Raw genomic sequence first — 25335 nt, 5'->3', positions numbered from 1 at the left:
CAAGTTGTAGTGATTTACTCTGTGTTTGTTCAAATGAAGTTTGACTGATATCTGCTGTCTGTGGTGCTGTTAATGTTTCTGACAAAAACTCCCTGTATCAAATGCGTTTTTTTCCCCCCAGGACTTCTTTGTATGGGCTCCAGGGGACCTGACTGAATTTACATGTACATGCACGCCCTCTAGTGGAAGATTTAAATAATGCTGATCAATCATCCTCAGTATCATTAGTCCTTATAGAGGTGCTGGTCATATAATTAGAATATCATCAAAAAGTTGTTTATTTCACTAATTCCATTCAAAAAGTGAAACGTATATTATATTCATTCATTACACACAGACTGATATATTTCAAAAGTTTATTTCTTTTAATTTTTTAATTTTGACATGAGAAACACTGGTGATTGGTGAACAAGACACACCTGGGAACAATCAAAGAGCTAATCAACAAGAAAAACTACAAAGGACTACAAAACATGGTATAAAACAGGAACATAAAAGACCACTCAAGATCAGGGCAACACAAGACAGGAATCATGACAGAGAGGGTATAACAGGCAGCACTGAGGAGAACGGCACAGCCTCAGAAACAGGCAGCGCTGCAGTAGACAGATTTAAGGCGCAGGCTTTAGAATGCCGGCGGTTCTTGCCAAGATCATCTGTGGGTCCACCAAGATGGAGATCAGCCTCTGATAATGTCTGAAGTTTGTCAGTGATTCACATTGTTGTCTGTGGAATGAGTGAATAGAAAGATGTTGCTTCCCCCTGCTGGTCACAACTAGTCAGTGCACTGAGAAACACGTGCTAGTCTGGTATCTTGAGTGTCACTGAAACATTATATACTATTATTAAATGTCACTTATTATTATCATTATTACTATATTTAATGTAGTATATTTATTTTTTACAGACCCTGATTCAGCCTCTGAAATATCTGAACCTGGAACAGAAAACAGTGAAGCGGTTTGTAAAGTCACATTGTTGATCAGATTGTGTTTGAATGAATGACTGTAATCAAAAGCTGTGAATAATTTCTCATTCTCAGGTTCATCAAACTCTGTATGAGGAGATTAAAGACACCAGACTTCACACTGACTGCAAAACCACCCAGTTACCCATAACCCCCTCTGATTCTTGTAGCACTGTTTATGATACTGCCCAATTACCCACAAACCCTGCTGTGAAGTGGCATAAACAGTGCAATAATCAGTTACTCATAAACCCCTCTGAAACTAGAACTATTTATGCCACTCCTCAATTACCCACAATCCCCTCTGATACTAATACAGTTTACGCTAACATTTAAAGTGAATAAGTTCACGCTCCATCATCCTGTACTGAATGACACAGACGGTCCTGATGATGTTCATCTTCAGTGTTGATCAGGATCAGAGTCATTATATGCAGTTATGAGTCAGTGATTACAGCAGATTTATGTTAGATCTCACCCATTTGTTATTTACTCAATAACTATTGTTCATGCTCATGTGATGTAACTTGCTTAATAAAATGTGTGTATTTGTGTAAAGATAATTGTTCATCACAACAATAAAGCGGACCGTTATTCAGTGTTATAAGATGTTTCAGAAGTCTAATTTCATGTCTATGAGAACAGGAGATCTTCAGGTCAGACTGTGAATGTGTGTGGTGATGAATCTCAGTCATGTGATCAGTTGCTCTCCGTGGTGCTGAACATCATCTGAACACTAGATGGAGCTGCTTCAGTCCTCCAGACTTCAACATTTCAGTTTCAGTTTTGTGTCTCTCTTTCGTGGTTTGTGGTTTCCAGCAGGTTTAATCTGATGTGTTTCATGTGCGTCCCTGTGGAGACCAGATTCACTGAAGCAGTAAAAGAGTCATTCAAACAAAGATACGCTGGAAAAATGAAGAGATGCTGAGGTTTATGAATGAGAATTCATTTATATATTTATTGATATTATGTTTAACTTATGGTAATGATATTTAGTATTAAAACAACAGAAGGTGAGGTTTATAAATGTGAATTCAGTCAATTCACTTATTTTTAATGATAATGTGTCTGACGTAATATGCTAATAAGTTAACAAGTGTGTAAATTATCTTTATTAGTCTTAAATTTGTGTTCATTTTAATGTTTAGACTATTATCAAAATGTAAATGTTTACCATTTAAATATTTACCATATTAATCTGTCAGAAATGTGCATTTAATTGATCGTGTGAACCGCTGCTGTTTGCGTTTGTGTCCATCAGATGTCTTACTTTCACTTCCCTCTTTATCTCTCTCTCTCTCTCTCTCTCTCTCTCTCTCAGAGGAAGTGGGCGTCTCCGTCACATTCAGCACTTCATGTTAAACATGTAACCAGGAAAGAAACACTCAAAACTCATCTGAACACACATCGAGAGCTTCAGAAGAACTGAATCTACTGACAACAGAGAAGATCATTTAATAAGAGAGAAGAATGAAGATCATCTTGACTTTCACTCTGCTGATGATTCCTGGTAAGAATCTGAACTCAGAGTAAATCACTAAAAACAGCACAGATTTGATGAGGAGAGTCTTTCACTTCACTTCATGATGTTCTAGTGACTGCTGAAGAAAGTTCATTTCTGTGTAGTCTCATAAATATATTAAAGTGTGTTTGATGCTGGTTTGTTGTAGGAGTCGTGAGCTCCATCAGTGTGACGGGATATTCAGGAGGAGGAGTCACGATCAAATGCAAATATGATGAAGGATATGCAGCATATGTAAAGTATTTTTGTAAAGGACAGTGGTCAGGCTGCACAGACCAAATCAAGACTGATGAGAAATATAAATGGGTTCATTCTGGAAGATTCTCTCTGTATGACGACACAAGATCAGAAGTCTTCACTGTGACCATCAGAGATCTGAATCAATGGGATTCTGACACGTACTGGTGTGGAACTGAAAGAGTTGGAAAAGATTTATACACTGAAGTGAATCTGAATGTTATAAGAGGTGAGTAACTGAGAGCCTCAAACCCATGATGATCTCCACAACATCACGATACTCAACACTGACTGTAATTACTGACATTGTGTGTGTGTGTGTGTGAGTGTGTGCGCGTGCGTTTTTATGATTTATGAGGACACTAATTTGTATAATGACATACAATGTTTTATAAAAAATGTAGAAGTGTGTTAAAACTTGATATGCAGATTAATGTGGTTGGTAAGGTTTTTTGTTCTTCTTCTTTTTTTTCTCAACTTAGCCTTTGATCTGTCACATTCACACTCTGGACTCTGCCCCTTTCTCACTCTGATGGTGTGTCTCAATCAGCTCTCTAGCTTCCTAGGTCGTGAATCAGTATATTTTGTAAAACAAAACAAAAAAAGTGTATGTCCGAATCTCATTGACTAAAGCTTGTGTTTTTACTTTTGTGTTCAATAGATCAACCAATCAAGAGTGTGAGAGGATATTCAGGAGGAAAGTATATATGATATATAATTTTAAATTTTAAATGAACAGAACATGTCCCCTCCAGGTCACCGTACTAATTGTCCAATGACAATGAGTGTTACAAGTGAGAGAGGATTGGCTCTTCAAATTGAGGGGAAAGTTGATTGGTTGCTCCCACGTGTGTACTGTCCAATGGCATTTTACCACTCGATTGACAAATGGATAAAGAAAAGCATTTGGCAAACCGACAAAGAAAAGCAATTGGTAAATAGAGAAAGAAAAGCATTTGCCAAATTCTTTTTAAAAAAGCGATTTAAATGCGCATTTAAAATGATTTACTAATGAACTTTTTATTGTTTTATTGATCTACGTTTTAAAAAATGAATTAAATATCCCATTTCAAATTTGTCTATTTATTTATACATTCAAAAAAGATTTTTAAAATGTAATGTTTTATTGTTTTATTAAACTACATTTAAAAACAGGAATTAAATAAACAACTTTAAATATGTCTATTAATTTGCCCATATAAAAAGTGATTCATTTATATACATTTTTATGTTTGAATTATTAAATTAATTAATTGATTCTTCTTTTTATTTTTAAGTGGCACCCCTGGTCCTCCATATGCATCTAGGATGAACGGTGCTGTTGTCTTATTTTTAGACAAAATTGACAAAGTGAATGAGGTGGTTGAAAAAGGAATAACCTTGAATGATAGTTTTGTGAAAGTGTTTCCTCTTGTTAACCCAGCGAAGAAAGTATTGTTGTCAAATGTGCCTCCTTTCGTTAAGGATGAAACTATAGAAAGGGAACTTTCAAGACATGGTCAGATAGTTTCAACAATAAAAAGGATACCTTTAGGTTGCAAATCGCCATTGTTGAAGCATGTCGTTTCGTTCAGGCGACAAGTATATATGGTTCTGAAGAGTGAGGTAGAGGATTTGAATATTGTTCTGAAGTTTAAGATCGATAGTTTTGACTATGTGATTTTTGCGTCAACTGAAAGCTTGAAGTGTTTTGGATGCGGCAAGGAAGGACATTTGATGCGTTCATGTCCAGGAAAAGAAACTCAGAATGATAGTAGGCCTACTGTGGAAAGACTTGGGTAAAGTTGGTTTTATATTTGCACATTCGGACATCCGTATTCAATAGTCTTGTTAATCACACTACATTGGACATCCAGTGGACATTCACAAGTAAATATGCCATTAAAACAATACTTGCCTATTTTGATCGACTGTGAAAAATGTTGTAAGTTGACAACCCATACGGTAAAAAAATATATTTTATCTGGCCAAAATATATTTTAAGTATATGGTAAATATATGTTACAAACAGTGAAGTTCAATGAAATATATTTTTGAAACTGAAAATGGTTGGTAGTCAATATCATGTCGCTGCTTAAAATTCGCAAACATTAATTTATTGCACATTTATTGAAAAGTCTGAATTTATCAGAAGTCTGAATGTGCGAATATAAAACCAACTTTACCCAAGTTGTGGAAAGGGTTGTAGAGGTAGGAAACAGTGAAAAGAACAACACGGAGCAATTAGATGATGGTGGTACGAATGGAAAGGAGAGTGAGAAAGAAACAATGATGGAAAGGGAGGAAGTAAGTGAAAATATAGAGGAAAACACGAAGGAAACACAGGAAAGTGAAGAAATGGATCTAAATGAGCTAGAAGAAGAACAGCTCAGAGATGATGAAACGATTTTAAAGTTCCAACAATTAAAAGAAAAACAAATCAATGTGAGGTTGTGCCCAAATCAAAGAAAAAAATGCAGAATAGTGACGCTATTAAGGAGGTTGAGGCTTGTGGAGAGTCTTACAGCGCTGATGAAGTTTCAGGTTCGGATAGTGAGAAAGAATCTTTTGATGCTTTCAATAATGTGAAGAAAGACTTTAGTGGCTATAGTTTAGAGAAAATGAGAAGCTTCTTACAGTCCACTAAAGGGAAGCGGAATGTTGAAGTTACTGACTATTTTCCTGATCGGATGTTGTTTGAGTCAGCCAGAGTTTTGATGAGAGAAAGAGGGGACAATTGTTTGTCTAATCCAGATGTGTATCGGCTGAAAAAAATAGTACAAAGATTGAGTTCTCAACTAAGGCAAAATGAAAGTGATCAAATGGTGGAATAATAATACAAATTTGCTTGTTTTGTGCTTTTTGTTAAGCTCTCTCATAATGAATAATTTCAAATTATCATCCATTAATTTGAATGGAGCGAGAGATGCTGCTAAAAGAGCACAATTATATGATGTTTTGAAAATAAAAGGTATAGATATAGCGTTTATACAAGAAACCCATAGCACACCAGATAACGTTGTTGAGTGGCAAAAAGAATGGGATGGTCAGATTTGTTTTAGTCATAAAAGTGTTTTTAGTGCAGGAGTTGCCATTCTATTTTCAAGGAATCTTTTGCTGGATTCATATAAGATAGAACAAGTAATAGAAGGAAGGTTATTAAAAGTTACAGCAAAATATGAGAAGATAACACTAGTATTGATTAATGTTTACGCTCCAGTTAAGGCATATGAAAGAATGACTTTTTTAGATACACTTGCTAATACAGTTCAGCAATGTGAAGATCACTATTTAATAATTGGTGGAGACTTTAATTGTACTGTCAATGCTGATAGGAATCATCTCGAGCCTCATTGTGCTTCAAGACGAAGATTGTCACAATTAATTGTATCAAATTAACTCTGTGATATTTGGAGGAATTTGAATAGCAATATAAGACAGTATACATGGACACATGTAAGAGAAAATCATATTGCTTTGGCTAGATTAGATAGATTTTATTGTTATAAATTTCAATCTCAATGTTTTAAAAGTTGTCACATATGTCCAGTAGGTTTTTCAGATCATTCTATGGTGATTACTTCTGTTTTTATTAATTCTATAAGAAATAAAAGTGCATATTGGCATTTTAATTGTGCTTTTGTTGAAGGTTTTCATTTTAGAAATTGTTTTAGATTTTTTTGGGAAAAATGGAAATTGCAAAAAGAAAATTTTATTTCATTGCAACAATGGTGGGATACTGGAAAACTTCAAATAGAACAGTTTTGTAATCAGTATGCTTTCAATGTAACAAAGGACATTGTTGGATATATAAAAAATTAGAAGATGATATTGTGGAGCTTCAGAATTTATGTGGGGCCACAGGAGATCAAGATTATTTTATATCTTTGAAAACGAAAAAAAGAGTTTTAACTGATCTATTAGGAGTCAGAGCGCAAGGGGCTTTGGTGAGATCAAGATTTCAGAATGCATCTGAAATGGATGCCCCGTCTAGATTTTTTTTTGGCCTGGAAAGGAAAAATGGCCAAAGCCGGTTAATTCATTGTTTAAAATCCAATGATGGGAAAGAAATCACTAAAATGTCTGACATATGGAGAAGAGCAGTTGATTTTTATGAAGAGCTCTATTCAAGTGAACATGAAAAAAAATGATCTAATGGCAAAACACTTTTATAAAGATCTTCCTCAGGTGCCTGAAGAATTTTATGAAGAATTAATGAAACCATTGTCAAAGGAGGAGTTGTATGCTTCTTTGCAAAGTTTAAAAAATGGGAAAGCACCAGGAATTGATGGTCTTCCTGTTGATTTTTATAAGGCCTATTGGGATTTTTTGGGAGATGATTTGCTTGAAGTTCTGAATAATAGCTTGAATGGAGGACAGCTGCCACAGAGCTGTAGAAGGGCAGTTTTTACCCTGCTCCCAAAAAAAGGTGATTTAAAGGAAATCAAAAATTGGAGACCACTGTCATTATCATGTGCTGATTATAAAATCTTGTCTAAAACCTTGGCCAATCGATTAAAAGAAGTGATGGAATTGATAATACATATGGATCAGTCATACTGTATACCCAACAGGTCAATTGTTGACAATATTTCATTAATCAGAGATGTTTTAGAGGTTTCATGGATTTTTGGCTTTAAATGTGGTCTTATTTTATTAGACCAGGAAAAAGCCTTTGAACACTGTTATTTATGGGATACTTTTGAAGCTTTTGGTTTTCCTCCTGGTTTTATAAATATGATGAAAGTCCTTTATGAAAACATTGAAAGCATATTGAAGATCAATGGTGGCTTGAGTGCTCCGTTTAAAGTTGGAAGAGGAATAAGACAGGGATGTTCAATGTCTGGAATGTTATATTCTATTGCTTTGGAACCTCTTTTAAATCAAATAAGGGAGAATATGTGTGGTTTCAAATATGATAGTGTATATACATCTGTAAAGTTGTCAGCATACGTTGATGATGTAATAGTATTAATTAATGACCAAGAAGATGTCAATAGACTAACAAAAATCGTTGAAGACTTTGGTAGAATTTCGTCTTCGAAGGTTAATTGGTCAAAAAGTTCAGCCCTGTTAGTGGGTAATTGGTAAGCTGAAAAAACAACTTTACCTTGTGGAATGTTCTGGACAAAAGGAGGTTTTAAATATTTAGGGGTGTTTTTAGGTGATGTTATAACAATGGAAAAGAATTGGGAAAATGTTTTAGAAAAAGTACAAGGAAGATTGGCAAGGTGGAATTGGCTGTTAACCAAAATGTCATTTAGGGGGAAAGTCCTTGTAATTAATAATTTAGTAGCATCCATGTTATGGCACCGTTTAGCAGTATTAGAACCTCCAGTGGGCCTGTTAGAAAAGATTCAAACTTCCCTTGTTATTTTTTTTTTGAATAAATTACACTGGCTTCCTAAAAGTGTGTTGTATCTACCCTTAGAGGAGGGAGGACAAGGTTTAATACATCTTGAAAGTAGGAAAGCAGCTTTTAGATTGCAGTTTGTAAAAATATTATTGTATCAAAAGCTGCCTTGGACAAATGTAGCATTTAAACTGTTAAGTGGTGTTGGGAAGCTTGGATTAAGTAAAGAATTATTTTGGATAAATTGTAAGAAAATAGATTGGAAAGAAATGCCTTTTTTTATGAAGGTGTTCGAAAATCATGGTGTTTGATGAAAATAACAAGGTCTACTGATGTAAAATCCCTATATTGGTTGTTGTTAGAACCATTGATTAATGGATCTCGTCTGAATGTATCTGGCGAAATACCACCATGGATTGAACAAAAATTGAAGAATGCACAGATTATAACATTGAAGGATCTAATTGAAGTGGCTGGGTGGAATCTAAGTAATATTGTTGCACTGACTCAAAGACTTTTCACTCTGAACGAATAGTTGGACAGATGTCGAAGCTCTTTATGTGAAGAAGAGTGGATGCTTTTATATGATTATTCAACATCACGGAAAAGATCAAATGCTGAGGACAATTTTCCTGACATGATTATTTCTCTGGATTTGCCAGATGTGGATATTAACTGTCCTTTAATAGTGTTAAAAAATTTGAGGGACAGAAATTTTAAATTTATTGGAGGAAAATGTTTATATAAAATGTGTGTAAAGGTGATGAACAAAGACAAGTTGGTACATCGTTCTGATAATCCATGGCGTAGTCAATTAAATATTGATTCCAATTTTAAACCAATGTGGGGTATGTTATACAAGCCACCATTGACGAAATTTATTGGAGATTTACAATGGAAGATCTTTCATGGCATTGTTGCAGTGAATGCCTTCATTTCTATCTTGAATCCACAAGTAAAAGATAGTTGTGTTTTTTGTGGGCAGAGAGAAACTATTTTTCATTGTTATATATACTGTGAAAGGTTGCAATCTCTATTTGAAGTGTTGAAAGTGATTTTTGATGATTTTAATGAAATGTTCAGTATACCTGTATTTATTTACGGTCTCAAGGTTTTTAAAGCAAATAAAAAAAAGGGTCATTTGTTGAATTTTATTATAGAAAAAGCAAAAATGTCTATTTATTTAAGTTGAGCGTGGAACTGAATGTAATGTAGTGAATGCTTTTAAAGGACTTGTAAAAACAAGAATTAGACGTGATTTTGCTTTTTATTTATGTATGAAAAATCTATTGGATTTTGAAGTGATTTGGACTTGTGGAGAAGTACTCTGTAAAATTGAAAACAGTTCTTTAATATTTGGTGATAGTTTAAGATGAAATAGAATGTGATTTTGGATATGTGAAATATATAATTAATGTAAATAAAGTTTTTCTAAGAATAAAAAGAATCTCTCTCTCTCTCTCTCTCTCTCTCTCTCTCTCTCTCTCTGTCTCTCAAAGGAAGTGGGCGTCTCCGTCACATTCAGCACTTCATGTTAAACATGTAACCAGGAAAGAAACACTCAAAACTCATCTGAACACACATCGAGAGCTTCAGAAGAACTGAATCTACTGACAACAGAGAAGATCATTTAATAAGAGAGAAGAATGAAGATCATCTTGACTTTCACTCTGCTGATGATTCTTGGTAAGAATCTGAACTCAGAGTAAATCAATAAAAACAGCACAGATTTGATGAGGAGAGTCTTTCACTTCACTTCATGATGTTCTAGTGACTGCTGAAGAAAGTTCATTTCTGTGTAGTCTCATAAATATATTAAAGTGTGTTTGATGCTGGTTTGTTGTAGGAGTCGTGAGCTCCATCAGTGTGACGGGATATTCAGGAGGAGGAGTCACGATCAAATGCAAATATGATGAAGAATATACTGCAAATGAAAAGATTTTTTGTAAAGGACAGTGGACAGACTGCATAAACCAAATCTGGATTGATGAGAAAAATAAATGGCTTCGTTCTGGAAGATTCTCTCTGTATGACGACACAAGATCAGCAGTCTTCACTGTGACCATCAGAAATCTGAATCAATGGGATTCTGGGACGTACCACTGTGGAGTTGATAGACTTATTATTATGGATTTATACACTGAAGTGAATCTGAAGGTAATAAGAGGTGAGTAACTGAGAGCCTCAAACCCATGATGATCTCCACAACATCACAATACTCAACTGTGACGGCCTGAGTGATGGCCGCACAAGAGGGGTAATGCGAACGTATTGACACACACACACACACACACACACACACGCACACACACACACACACACACACACACACACACACACGTTCACATGCAAGCCCTCATGTACACATGTTACCTGGAGGACATGTTTGTTCATTTAAGGTAATCTTTATTTAAACCTATTTTGTCATTCACATTCATTTTGGTTTCAATATAATGTTTGCTTTAATAATTATACAAGACGAACAATAATCATTAATTCTTTATTTGGTTTACATATAATATTTATTACATACTTTCTATATACATTGTTACTGATTTGGAGTGCACACAAATTAGTTACATTGTATCTGTTTCTTATATTTGTTTCTATCTTTTGAGTTTAAGTTTACCGTTAACGGGTGGCGATCTCGACAGGGTCTGTTGCAGCCGCATCCTGGTGTCGCAAGAATTGGTGTCCGGCCAGAACAGGGCTTTTAAACATTATTGGTTCCGCCCGGACTTTCCATTTGCTGAAGTTGCCCGGGGGAGAAGGAAACGTTGTTGCTTTTTGTTAATTGGTTTATGTAGTTGTACATTTGCGGTATTTGATTACATTTTGCTTTTCTATATTTTGATTTGATATATTTCTTTGTATGATTCTATTTTGATTTATTTGGTGTTATATGTTAATGTTAAGTCTCATTTGTTTCCCCTCTTAATTTGTAATGGGCCCATCCTTTCCTTTATAAGTTGTTGCTTTTTTCATTCAAGGTCAAGTCAGTTTTAGTTTGTTGCTTTCATTGTTTGCCTTTATTTATTTTATTTTTATTTTTTTTTGTGTTGTGAAAGATTGAGTTGTAAAGTTGACATTTTTCCCTTGGGTTCTAATAAAAACCCATATTTATGGCAAATTGCTGGTGTTCCTTGTCCTTGGCTCCTCGGTCCCTCACATATGGTGGCAGCGGTGGGATGCATTCAGTCGGTCAAGGACACTAAGCTGTTTTGTTTCTTTTTGCCCCTCGTGGCTGTGTTTTTTTTTTCTCTGTTATCATGAGTCGTACCTCAAAGAAAAATATGCCTAAAGCTCCACCCTTTCAGCAAGAGGAAGAAAGGGGTGAGGAGGATCAGGATGTGGCAGAAGGAGTTGAAGGAGGGAAGGCAACAGGAGATAGAGAAGTTTCAGTGACTGAGTTGGCCAATTTGTTTCGAGCCCATATGGCCAGGACGGAAGGCCGGGAGACTGCAAGACAACAAGAGCAGGTAGAGCAGGAGCGACGGTTTAAGGCACTCCAGCACCAGTTCAGTCTTTTACAAATGGAGGTCCAAGCACGTACTTCTCCTAATTTTCACTTAACCAGTGTTGGCCGGGAGGCCCAGGAAAGGCCTGATGGGGATCCTTCAGATTCCGACAGACATTCGTTGGCTTCAGCTCATCAAAGTTTTAATCAGGTTGAGGACAATATAGGCCCACCATTATCTCGGACCCCTCAATTAGAAAAGCTGAGTGACACTGATGACGTAGATCACTTTCTTGTTACTTTTGAAAGGATTGCAGTTGCTTGTAGGTGGATTAAAACTGACTGGGTTTGGCATTTAATCCCTTTGCTGACGGGTAAAGCAAGAGCAGCTTATGTCAACATGGATCTCAATGAGTCTACTGACTATGACAAAGTGAAGTATGCTATTTTAAAGAAATATGATGTTAATGCTGAAACTTATCGACAAAAGTTCCGTTCCTTAACAATAGAGCCAACTGAGAGTCCAAAGGAGCTTTACAGCCGGCTCAAAGAACTCTTTGGAAAGTGGATCCAGCCTAAGAGGAAAACAGTGGAGGAGGTGAGTGAAATTATCATTCTGGAGCAATATCTTAAAATGTTGTCCCCTGAACTTCAGGTGTGGATTCGGGAGAGAGATCCCAAAACAGCAGCGGAAGCAGCATCTTTGGCAGATGTGTTTGTTGCAGCCAGAGGAAAGAATAAGCTGTGGGCTTGGAAGCCTGTTAAAGACTGCTGTTTTCCTGACGTGCCTCACTTTCAGCAAAGGAAGGTGGAGGGGTCTGGTAAGCCCTACCTGGGAAAACATCCTTTAACCAAATCAAATCTTGCTCCTAAACGACCTCCTATATGTTACCTGTGTGGTCAAGAAGGGCACACTAAGCCCAATTGTCCAAAGATCTCAGCTCAGCTTACACAGCTATGTTTCGTACAAAGCAGGAATGTAACCAAATCCGCAAGCTCTTTGAGAACTACAAATGTAGAGATAAACGGTGAGAAATTAACTGCTTTGATTGACACCGGCAGTGACCAGACTCTGGTAAGAAGAAAATTTATATCACCCTCTTTGATCAGCACAGTGAACAAACTACCTATTTGCTGTGTACATGGAGATGAAAGATTGTTACCTACCGCCAATGTTTATGTCAAGATAGAAGATCAGGCTTACATGGTGGAGGTGGGGGTGGCTGATTACTTGTCTTTTCCTGTGATTCTGGGTCAAGATATACCAGTGCTGCTGGAGTTGTTGCACCCGACGCGACAGAGCCACATGGTAGTGACCAGAGCAAAGGTGAATCGGTCAAAGGAGACTGAATCCACACTAAGTACTTTACCTTTCTTCAATGCAGAGATTGAGGCTGGGGTGCCGAAGAGGAGAAAGACTAGAAGAGAAAAGAGACAAGAAAAGGTCAAATATGCTGTGTCTGAAAATAAGACCTCTGATTTACCTGTGAACTTCCAGTTGTCATCATTCAGATGCAGCAGGAAGATGCTAGTCTCACAGAGTGCTTTGTTAGAGCTGCGGAGAGTAAGGAGAAGCCTTTAAATGACAATACAGCCAGATATGTGATGATCAAGGGTATACTCTATCGAGAGATCGGGGCCCAGAAACAATTGGTGGTTCCACAGTGTATTCGAGAGATGGTGTTACATCTGAGTCACTTGATTCCTTGGGCTGGCCACCTGGGGAAAAACAAAACCACTGCAAGAATCAGAAAATACTATATTTCTGGCCCGGTTTGAAAGTTGATGTAGCCCAATTTTGTAAAAGCTGTCCTGTTTGTCAGAAGGTTTCTGTGGCGACCAGGGCGGGCGAGAGCCGTGAGGGAACGGCGCGAGGCCGGTGACGCAAGTGATAACAAGCATCACCTGGGAGGCGGACCGGCCTTGAGTCTCTCATGGAGGAGCTCCGGGAGCATAAAAGGAGGAGCGACGACCGTGGAGGACGAGAGAGGACCAGGCCTGGACTTTACGTTGTGTTTTATTATGTTTGTGTGGCCGGCAGACGTCCGCGAGGGTCTGCCGGCATTACTTTCGTTTTGTATTTGTTTATTTTTCAATTAAAGTTTTGTTGAATGTTCGCCGGTTCCCGCCTCCTTCTTCCCATATTTACGAACTGTGTTACAGTTTCCCTTCAACGTCCGTCAAGAGCACCACTGCAACCACTTCCTATTGTTGGTACTCCATTTGAGAGACTTGGAATGGATGTCGTTGGTCCTGTGGAGAGGAGTCGCTCAGGGAACCGCTTCATGCTGGTGATAACAGACTATGCCACCAGATACCCAGAGGTATTTCCATTAAGATCTGTGAAAGCAAAACCTGTAGCTACTTCCTTAGTCCAGTTATTTTCCAGGGTCGGATTTCCCACAGAAATTCTAACCGACCAGGGCACCAATTTCATGTCTACCTTGCTGAAGCAGGTCTACCAGCTCTTAGGAATTAGGAGTCTGCGCACGACCCCCTATCATCCTCAAACGGATGGGCTAATTGAGAGATTTAACCAGACTTTGAAACAGATGCTACGGAAGTTTGTCAGTGAGACTGGTCGAGATTGGGATCAATGGTTGCCCTATCTCCTGTTTGCATATCGGGAAGTTCCTCAGGCTTCCACAGGCTTTTCTCCTTTCGAGCTGTTGTATGGCCATGATGTCAGGGGCCCGTTGGCTCTGCTCCAGGAGACATGGGAAGGAAGTCCTGAAAGGAAAGAGCCCACCAGTGTTGTCTCCTATGTTCTACAAATGAGGGAACGTTTGCAGAAAATGACTACTTTGGCAAAGAATCATTAGGCAGAAGCCAGGGAACGGCAGAAGACCTGGTATGACCCTCTGGCTCGAGAAAGGAATTTGGAGATCGGGAAGAAGGTACTTGTCATGTTGCCCAGTCAGGAGAGTAAACTGCTAGCCAAATGGCAGGGTCCTTATGAAATTAAGAAGCGTCTGGGTCCTACGACCTATGAAATCAGTCTGCCTGGTCAAGATCGTTCCAGTCGAGTTTTACATGTTAATCTGTTGAAGGAGTGGGTTCCCCGTTCTGAGAAATCCCAGTCACTGATGATTCGCTGTGTTGACGAGGAAGAATCGGATGAGCAGTATCTGCCACAGCCAGTTCCTGGAGACATCGGGCTTGATCATCTAACAGATTCCCAGTGGTCACAGGTACAAGCTCTCTTTACTTCAAAGGTGTTTTCTGAATATCCTGGATTTACCAACTTGATTGAGCATGATGTAGTACTGAAACCTGATGCTGTTGTGAAGCGCCAGAGCTACAGAATGCCTGAGCGATTCCAGGAGACCTTGCAGGAAGAGGTTGACCTTATGCTCTGCTTGGGCATTATTGAGCCTTCGAATAGCGAATGGTGTCATCCCATAGTCCTTGTGCCAAAGAAGGATGGGAGTATTAGGTTCTGCATTGATTTTTGATACCTGAACTCAGTATCTCAGTTTGATTCCTACCCTACCCCTCGCATAAGTGACTTAATTGATCGTTTGGGCCAATCCAAATATCTGACAACCATGGACCTTTCTAAAGGGTATTGGCAAATTCCACTGACTCTATCTTCACGGCCCTTAACTGCATTCAGAACACCAGGAGGCCTCTTCCATTTTAAGGTTTTACCGTTTGGCCTTCATGGGGCCGTGGCAACATTTCAGAGGTTAATAGATCAAGTACTACGTGGTTTACCTTTTGCTGCTGCCTATCTTGACGATATTGTTATTTACAGCAATACCTGGGAGGAACATGTGCAGCATCTCCGGGAAGTCTTGCAGCGCCTTCAGCGGGCCGGTCTCACCGTCAACCGTAATAAATGTGCTATAGCCAAACAAGAGACCGAATACCTGGGCTATGTCATTGGCCAGGGTGTTGTGCGACCACAAGTGCAGAAAGTTCAAGCCTTGGAAAAGTGTGTGGTGCCTCAGACATGTAAAGATCTGCAATCTTTTTTGGGTATGGCTGGATTTTACCATCGCTTTGTCCCTAACTTTTCCAGCAGGGCTGCTCCACTAACGGATATGGTGGGGGCACATTGCCCAAATCAACTGCAGTGGACGGAGGAGAGATTGGAAGCCTTCCGGGACATCCAGGGAGCTTTGACCACCGATAGTGTGCTGCACAATCCTGACTTTAGTCAACCGTTCGTTGTACAGTCTGATGCCTCTGAGAGGGGTGTAGGCGCCGTCCTATTGCAAGGACCACCAGAGAGCCGACGGCCAGTGGCATATATCAGTCGTAAGCTGTTTCCGAGAGAGGTACGCTATTCGACGATCGAAAAGGAATGTTTAGCCATAAAGTGGGCCTTGGATTCCTTACGATACTATCTACTAGGCCGTGAGTTTACCCTGGAGACCGATCATAAAGCGTTGCAGTGGTTGGAGAAAATGAAGGATTCTAATGGAAGAATTACAAGATGGTATCTCGGCATGCAGCCCTTCAGATTCAAGATTCAACGTGTGTCTGGTAAAGTCAACGTTACTGCTGACTATCTTTCCCGCTCTACTGGCGAGATTCCTGAAGAGGGGGGAAATGTGACGGCCTGAGTGATGGCCGCACAAGAGGGGTAATGTGATCGTATCGAGACACACACACACACACACACACACACACACACACACACACACACACACACACACACGTTCACATGCAAGCCCTCATGTACACATGTTACCTGGAGGACATGTTTGTTCATTTAAGGTAATCTTTATTTAAACCTATTTTGTCATTCACATTCATTTTGGTTTCAATATAATGTTTGCTTTAATAATTATACAAGACGAACAATAATCATTAATTCTTTATTTGGTTTACATATAATATTTATTACATACTTTTTATATACATTGTTACTGATTTGGAGTGCACACAAATTAGTTACATTGTATCTGTTTCTTATATTTGTTTCTATCTTTTGAGTTTAAGTTTACCGTTAACGGGTGGCGATCTCGACAGGGTCTGTTGCAGCCGCATCCTGGTGTCGCAAGAATTGGTGTCCGGCCAGAACAGGGCTTTTAAACATTATTGGTTCCGCCCGGACTTTCCATTTGCTGAAGTTGCCCGGGGGAGAAGGAAACGTTGTTGCTTTTTGTTAATTGGTTTATGTAGTTGTACATTTGCGGTATTTGATTACATTTTGCTTTTCTTTATTTTGATTTGATATATTTCTTTGTATGATTCTATTTTGATTTATTTGGTGTTATATGTTAATGTTAAGTCTCATTTGTTTCCCCTCTTAATTTGTAATGGGCCCATCCTTTCCTTTATAAGTTGTTGCTTTGTTCATTCAAGGTCAAGTCAGTTTTAGTTTGTTGCTTTCATTGTTTGCCTTTTATTTATTTTTGTTTTTTTTGGGTTTTTTTGTGTTTTTTTGTTTTGTGTTGTGAAAGATTGAGTTGTAAAGTTGACATTTTTCCCTTGGGTTCTAATAAAAACCCATATTTATGGCAAATTGCTGGTGTTCCTTGTCCTTGGCTCCTCGGTCCCTCACATCAACACTGACTGTAATTACTGCCGTTCACACATGAAACTCATAACAGACGCTGTCAATAACCCTATTGATCTCCTGATGGAAGATTTAAACTGATAAACTTGACTTCATTCATAAATGTTTCAGTAAAGTGAGCAGATCTGTGTTTATATTGAGAACAAAATGACAAATTATCTGAGTTTGTGTTCAACAGATCAAACAATCAGGAGCATGAGAGGATATTCAGGAGGAAACGTCATTATTAACTTCAAATATGAGATGCAAGAAGCAAGTCCGCTTTCGTTCATGTTTGAATGAAAGCGAGACGCTTTCATTCAAACATGAATTCTGGGTAGTGAGTGTGTGAATGACATCAGTAAGAAGTGTCTGTATCATGAGAAAAGAGATGACAAGTTCTGGGTGTGAAAAAACATCCTTTAGAAATTCATTGTTTCATTGTTTTATATACAGGCTTTCCAGAAACTTCATCATCATCATCATCAGTTGAATCTCAACATCTGAGAATGTGTATAAAGTGATTGATTTATCTGGTCAGACAGATGTGCAGTAAACAGAGTTCAAGATTAACATTGAGCACTGTTGTGGCAAAAATCGACTCCGACTCTACTGCATAAGAGACAAACACGTCCAATTGTCTTTAAAGCTTTTATTTCTTGCAAGAAAGGTCAGACAGGTCATACAGAAACACAAGTAGCTGCAGAGTGTAAGACCAAGAACGAAAGCTTCCCCTCACTTTTATATCTCTAACCTCCAAGGCCGAAGCCTCTGTCCTTTTACCATATTTGGAACATCTCTTAGTGGCTGTAACTTTCCACACATTGTTAGCACAGACATGTTTTTAACATACATCTTGCATTTCCCCATACCATATCTTGCTCTTTCTATTTATAACATCTATGTTAACACTATGTTAAACATTACCACTTAAGCCAACATCATATCATGTTCCATAAGCATCATATTTCACAAGAATACAGGTAAAAAGCATATGAAAACTTAAAATTTCCACAACAAGCACCAAACACTGTCTAAACAGATGTTCTTGAAACATTTAATGAAGTTTTTTATTATATATTTTTAGTTTTTGCTTGCTGCAGTTGCTCATTGGTGGATTTAAGACAGTAATTTGTGGTTCCCTTTCATGGGAACTGTCGACACTACGTCATACGATATTATGGTTCCCATAACCTTAAATGACGTAGCGTCTCGTTCCCTTATTCAGGGAACCAGGGTTACACAAGTAACCCGAGACGTTTTCTGTAAAGCTGCTTTGAAGCAATAGTGAATATGGAAAGCAATATAAAAATAAAGTGATCTCACTCATAAGCACTCATATTGTTTTCTCTGTTTTTGGAGCATCTTGATTCATTCTGAGGTAAAACGTTCATTTTCTGATTTAAAGGTGAAGTGTTTATTTTATGGGTCACTAGTGTCTTCAAACACAATCACAAAATATTGTTTTCAAACATGATTCAAACACTGATGACTATCATTTCATTGGTCAGAAAAACTGATAGCCCCGCCCCATAATCACTCCATCGGTTGAGCCAAAGTTATTATGTAGAGCTCAGACTGACCAAATAATCCATTTATACTCTCAAGCAGGGGCGGACTGGCCATCTGTGTGATCTGGAGAATCACAGAACGGCCGGTACTCCAGGACGGCCGGTGGGCCGGCCCACCACCCACCAAGCACGCAGTCATCATCTGTTTTTTTCCCCCACTAATCTGTTTCACACTCCAGTACTGTAGGTGGCAGCAATGCACCTTTAAGTTGGATGCCAGCTGCACTGGCCGTGGCCGCCAAGTAAGCAGCAAAGACGTTAGATCAGTGGTCTCAAATTGCCAGCCCGCAACTGATCTCAAAAATAAAACATAATCCGGCCCGCTAAATTATTATTATTATTATTATTATTATTATTATTATTCTCTAGTTGCTACCTGTCTGATATGCAAAGAAAAAGTCGCCGTTCTAAGGGGCATTCACATATCGCGTCACATAAGCGGCCGTATTTGTTCAGTACAGTGTTGTTCAGTGCAAGATTTTAATGTTATTTAAGATAACATAAAGTAAGGGAAAATACTTCCACTAGATGTTAAAAACTAATAATGTATGTAACAATGAGAGATTTTTATTTTTTTGGCAAAATAAAGTTGATATATAGCTCCAGTTTTTTGTTTATTTCTGACCCCTCCATGCCACAAGTGTTGCTGGTTTTGTTCCTAAATTACTGATTTTTTATTCCATATATCTTGTTGGATGTGAGAAGTCGCACCAGACTATTTCAATTAGTAGTATTATATTAGTAATAGTATTATATAATTATATTACACTCTGTAACAATGAGAGAGACACTGCTGTACATTTAGTATGGTAAATAAGATATTTATAGTATAGGTATAACATTATTTTAGTAGGCCTAATGAAATTTGAAGTAAATGAGAAATAATGCAAAGGAAAGTAAATTTTCTGAAATGTTGCGCTTTCTTGCGCTTGAAGGATAATATGGCCCTCCTATGAGGTGTCAATCACAGAAACGGCCCCCCCGACAATTTGAGTTTGAGACCCCTGCTATATGAGTAGCCTATTCAAGTTAATCTAATATGCTTTTAACACAACATCTAGTCAACATCAGTGCTATTGCTATAATTTGGATGGTATAGTATCATGAGCCACAATTAAAGTCTTGTGACACTCATGCCAGGCGTTATTGTTGTTGTTGTCGAGTTTCCGCACGCCGATTGTTTTGGGCCGGGCCTAGTCAAAGTCCAGGGCCGTTTTTTAGTCCCAGTCCGTCCCTGCTCTCAAGTTCTTTCTTTCTTTCTTTCTTTCTTTCTTTCTTTCTTTCTTTCTTTCTTTCTTTCTTTCACACTGGGGAGAAAGATCACATATAAATCAGTAAATCTAGAAATACAATAAATCTATAACTGATGTGTCAGTGCACAACTAAAGGAGATGACATCATTTAAGAGCTAAATTAATCAGTCTGCTCTGTTTATACAGTTACTATGGGAACCGCTGCTGTTTTCAACATCAGTATCTTTAAAATGAATGTGATACACTGAAAAAAAGCTTCAATCTGTTAAAAACACTAAATGTTACAATTCTGGAAAAACATTAATTAGCCTTTTAAATAATATAATTATTCTGTGACAATCTCTGTAAAATAACATGAGTTTTATCTGCACACGTTTGTTCTGCGTCTGTGTGTTCATGTGAAGCCTGTGTGAAGAAATAGTTTGACTTCCCTCTTTATTAATACACACATGCAGGCTGGGAGGTTGTGGGTGAGAGCAGTGTTGGGCAAGAGTCTTGACAAAGAGACAAGCTGTGAATGTTCACCATTCTCTCTCTCTCTCTCTCTCTCTCTCTCTCTCTCTCTCTCTCTCTCTCTCATTCTTTTTCTTTTGCATGGTTTGGTATTGATACAATTTTTGTGAGAAAAGTGGGAGTTGTGTAAGAGGATAGGAGGATAGGAGGATGGGGATCCACACAGAGACACCATCCATTTCTCTGTGCAGTGGCTTTAGGTGTGTGCCGGAGAACAGAGTGATGGTGGAGGATGTTCTAGAGAATGAAGGCCATGAGAATATTTCCTCTTCCTTCAGAATGAATAACATCTTATTAATCAAGTGACTGACACAGGGCTACATATACTGTACATCCAGTAAAGTAGTGATTTCAAATCTCTGATGACGTATCAGAGCATGAATTACTGCTCTTTGATGGGATTGCGAGTCTGTTCAGACTTCAGAGTGTTTTCTCTGGTGTGTAAAAACCCGGCATTGAAGCATGTTATGTCTTTTAGGAGACAGGTTTACATGTTTTTAAAATCACTAGATCGTACACTTACGTCTGTTTGATGTACATGTTTACACTGGAAGACATATTTTTTTGAGTGTTTACTCATCTGCAATAGGATGTTCCTGTCAGATGTCAAATAGACGTTTAGAAGCTGTCTTTAAGATGTTTATGATAGAGTGTATGTAAAACAGACATCTTAAAGACGTCTTTCAGCTGTTTGTACACAGCAGATGCTTTCCAGATGAAGTGATCTTTAACAAACATCTTGCAGACGTACATGTGCTAAATTGGTTACAGTCTCCTTTCGAATAAAACATGAAGGAGGATCATATATGATTCATGTGACTACTGTCACTATGTGACTACCTGCTGGTCTTGGTTATTAAAGGAACCACTGTTTTTGAACTCCTTTTTACCTTCAAGACTGTTGTCTTCTGAAAATATGTGAGCTTGACTGTCAGCGGCTGGGTGTAATAAGCTGGGACAGATCCTGAGAAGTAATGTGTGAGATTTGAGCCAAAGAAGTGGTGTGAAATCAATCTGTTTTTTTATAACAGTGAACTGCAGAGATATTCAAGGACTTGAGATCAGACTATGAAGTTGTCCTAAATGAATGAGTGGAGGGGCATGGATATATATCTGTTCCTCCATCATTGTAAGTGTGGCTATGGAAGACTGAGTGTAAGATGAAAGCTATCCCAGTGTTGTGGTGGGATGTCCTTTGTGCTCTGAGGCAGAGTCAGTTTTCATCTTTTTGTACGGTGTTCATGATTGGTTAAACTTTTTGATTCATTTAGTAATTGGTTGTTGTCACTGTGTGAGGAATTTTCTTTTCAATTGTTCATTTTTGGGCCAAAGTATTGTTCAAAAGATTTTTTTTTTTTCATCTGGCACTGCAAAATTGGTCATTTGGAAGACAAGAAAAAACAGACTGTTGGGGCAGTAAGTGTTGTGGCTACGGTTTTAGGTTTTGTAGCTTCTCGATTGAGGGTGGAGTATGCATACTATAAGTTGGTGAAATCTCTACCAAAGTTCATAGAATTATGGGGATTAAATGAAGTATTATGCACACTGTATGACAAATTGGTTTTAAAGTTTTTTTGTTTGTTTGTTTGTTTGTTTGTTGGTCTCTGGTTGACTTCCGGTTCAACGCTGCTGCCTGCTGTCTGACCTACGCTCGGAGCTTCGTGGAGTTTATCCTAAATCCTTCTATTTATTCCTATTCACATAATATAACTTTCTTGTTTTTCACTAGATTACTTAACCTATTGCATAGTATTACTAAACGGAACGATTTATTACTAGTAATCTACCAGCGTAATCACCTAGTGTCAGCCATAGCCCGCTAGCCTGCTAGCTACCGTCTATTTTTTATTTATTTTTTTTCCTCTAAACTAACCTTCCTTGTCAATCTAATGGCGGATTTATCCGATGTATGTTATTCTGATCTGTCCTCGCCAGATCGGGAAGCTGTGGAGACTTTGCTGCCCGGCATTCATAGATCCACCGTGAGGTACAGCGTCCCGCACATCACCCTTGCCCCAGGCACCGGCAAGGGACCGAGACATCCAGCTAGCGAGTCCCGTGTGCGATGCAGTTTTTCGGACGGCGTACAAAAACACGGTCAGTCATGTCCGACGATTATCATGTGTATTAAATGCAACATGTACAGCTTAGCTCTTTCTGTCAGCAGTGAGACTTACACATGTGATAAATGCAGGGATATTGTCAGGCTGACAGAGAGAATCTCAGAATTAGAGACACGCATCCAAACTTTAATTGAGGATAGTGAGAATGAAAGGGCCTTAGATACTGCTTTGGATGCGACTAGCCTAGTAAACACTGCACATTCGGTTCCGGTTGTAGAAGCCACGCAGCAGGCTAACTGGGTGACTGTGAGGCGGCATAGTGGCAAGAACAAACACCACTCTTCCGTTCCGATTAGAACATCAAACAGGTTCTCCCCACTCAGTGACGCACCCACTGAGAATCCTGTTGAAAGTGCCCTAGTTATTGGCGATTCTATTACACGGAACGTGAAAATAGAGACACCAGCCACCATAGTCACATGTTTGCCGGGAGCCAGAGCACCTGACATCAAAGCAAATTTAAAAGTGCTGGCTAATGCTAAACGTAAATATTCTAAAATCATTATCCACGTCGGCACAAATGATGTTCGACTTCGCCAGTCGGAGATCACTAAAATTAACATTAAAGAGGTGTGTGAACTCGCAAATTCAATGTCAGCAGAAGTAATTTGTTCTGGCCCTCTTCCTGTTTGTCGGAGTGATGAGATAGTTAGCAGGTTATCATCACTCAATGGCTGGCTGTCTAAGTGGTGTCCGCAGAATAATATAGGTTTCATAGACAATTGGAAAAGCTTTTGGGGCAGACCTGATCTGTTGAAAAGAGATGGTATTCATCCCTCCCGGGATGGTGCTGCTCTTCTATCTAGAAATTTGGCAAATAGTCTTAGAGCTGAAACATGACAAACCAGGGCCCAGATCAGGACGCAGACAAACTGGCTAAACCGACCGTCTGCTAGCCGCCTCACGTCACAGAACTCAGATAATTCACAGCACATAGAAACTCTTTCACCTAGATATTATCACATAGAGACTGTGTCTGTACCTCGAACTAGTAAATACAAAAAACTTCCGAAACCTTTTAAGGGTAAAAATTTAATTGATGTTCAAAAAATGAAAATCACAGATAAATCAGATAAACAAATGATAAAGCTTGGGTTACTGAATATTAGATCTATTTCTTCAAAAGCACTTATTGTAAATGAAATTATCACAGACAATAAACTAGACTTGCTGTGTTTGACAGAAACCTGGCTAAAACCAGACGATTACATTATTTTAAATGAGTCTAGTCCTCAAGGTTATGACTATCGACACAATCCTCGACAGAAAGGCAAAGGGGGAGGTGTTGCTGTAATTTATAGTAATATATTCAGAATCATTCAAAAGAATTTCAAATATAATTCCTTTGAAGTGATGGTGCTTTATGTAACATTATGTAAGTTGACATTCGTGCTGGCTACTATATACAGGCCACCAGGGCACCATACTGACTTTATCAAAGAATTTGCTGATTTTCTATCAGAGTTAGTACTGGCTGCGGATAAAGTCCTTGTTGTTGGTGATTTTAATATCCATGTAGATAATAATAAAGACGCATTTGGATTGGCATTTGCAGACATTTTAAACTCTATTGGAGTTAGACAACACATGTCAGGACCCACTCATTGTCGTAATCATACCTTAGATCTAATACTGTCGCATGGACCATCACTTCTACCACTAAAGATTGCTTTATAAATAATCTCCCCGAGCAGTTTCATCGCCTTAGTATACCTGACAACTTAGAAGAACTCGATGCTGCAACAGAAACTATTGGCTCTCTCTTTTCCAGTACATTAGATGCAGTCGCTCCTTTACGTCTAAAGAAGATTAAGGAAACTAATCCAACGGCGTGGTATGATGAGCACACTCGGGCTCTAAAACGAGCTGTGAGAAAAGCTGAACGTAGTTGGAAGAAAACAAAACTAGACGTTTTTCGCCTTTCGTGGAAAGAAAAAATTATTGAGTACAGAACGGCTATAAGAAATGCTAGATCTACTTATTTTTCAAATCTCTTAATAGAAAACAAACATAATCCTAGGTATTTATTTGACACAGTGGCTAAATTAACTAGAAACAGAGATTCAACTGCTGACGTTTCCAAAGAGCACAGCAGTAATGACTTTATGAACTTCTTTACTTGCAAGATTGACAATATTAGAGAGAAAATTATAAACATGCAACCATCTACAGTTTCGCTTCAGACAGTGCACTGTAGTGTCCCTGAGGTAAAACTGGAATCATTCGCCGCTATAGGAGAGGAAGAATTATCTAAACTTATCAAATCATCAAAATCAACAACATGTATGTTAGACCCAATGCCGACTAAACTACTGAAAGAAATGCTTCCAGAGGTCGTAGGTCCACTTCTTGATATAATTAATTCATCTTTAACACTAGGATACGTGCCAAAAACTTTTAAGCAGGCTATTATTAAACCTCTTATTAAAAAACCTCAACTAGATCCGAGAGATTTAGTAAATTACAGGCCAATCTCGAATCTACCTTTTCTGTCAAAGATACTAGAAAAGGCAGTTTCAACACAACTGCGCTCCTTTTTAGAAATAAATGGAATCTGTGAGGATTTCCAGTCAGGATTTAGACCATACCATAGTACTGAGACTGCTCTCGTTAGAGTTACAAACGATCTACTCTTATCATCCGATCGTGGCTGTATTTCTCTATTAGTGTTATTAGATCTCAGTGCTGCTTTTGACACTATCGATCACAACATTCTTTTAAAACGACTTGAAAACTATATTGGCATTAGTGGAATTGCTTTGGCATGGTTCAAATCTTACTTATCTGACCGTTATCAGTCTGTAGTAGTTAATGAAGAGATGTCGTATCGATCACAAGTTCAATATGGAGT

The 25335-nt window shown here is 38.3% G+C and overlaps 3 protein-coding genes across 3 annotated transcripts in view; all 3 read left to right on the top strand.

Moving 5' to 3' along the window:
• Positions 1–25335, top strand: part of LOC125271224 (B-cell receptor CD22-like) — a 1156500-nt gene that overhangs the window by 678455 nt on the left and 452710 nt on the right. The window lies entirely within an intron of this gene.
• LOC125271198 (hemicentin-1-like) overlaps positions 1–25335 on the top strand; it is a 987774-nt gene that overhangs the window by 529426 nt on the left and 433013 nt on the right. The window lies entirely within an intron of this gene.
• LOC125271213 lies at positions 9603–13463 on the top strand. The gene is made up of 3 exons (XM_048195228.1): positions 9603–9744; positions 9905–10225; positions 10713–13463. Exon 3 carries the CDS (start codon positions 11328–11330, stop codon positions 13095–13097), a length of 1770 nt encoding a protein of 589 aa, XP_048051185.1. The 5' UTR covers positions 9603–9744; positions 9905–10225; positions 10713–11327; the 3' UTR covers positions 13098–13463.

This window comes from Megalobrama amblycephala, linkage group LG7 (assembly GCF_018812025.1).
Source record: "Megalobrama amblycephala isolate DHTTF-2021 linkage group LG7, ASM1881202v1, whole genome shotgun sequence".
NCBI lineage: Eukaryota > Metazoa > Chordata > Actinopteri > Cypriniformes > Xenocyprididae > Megalobrama > Megalobrama amblycephala.
Note: the sequence above shows the minus strand (reverse complement) of the source record. Positions and strands in the feature narration are given on the sequence as shown.

Coding starts and splice junctions, on each gene's coding strand:
- LOC125271213 (XM_048195228.1), top strand. CDS start 11,328: ATGAGTCGTACCTCAAAGAAAAATATGCCTAAAGCTCCACCCTTTCAG.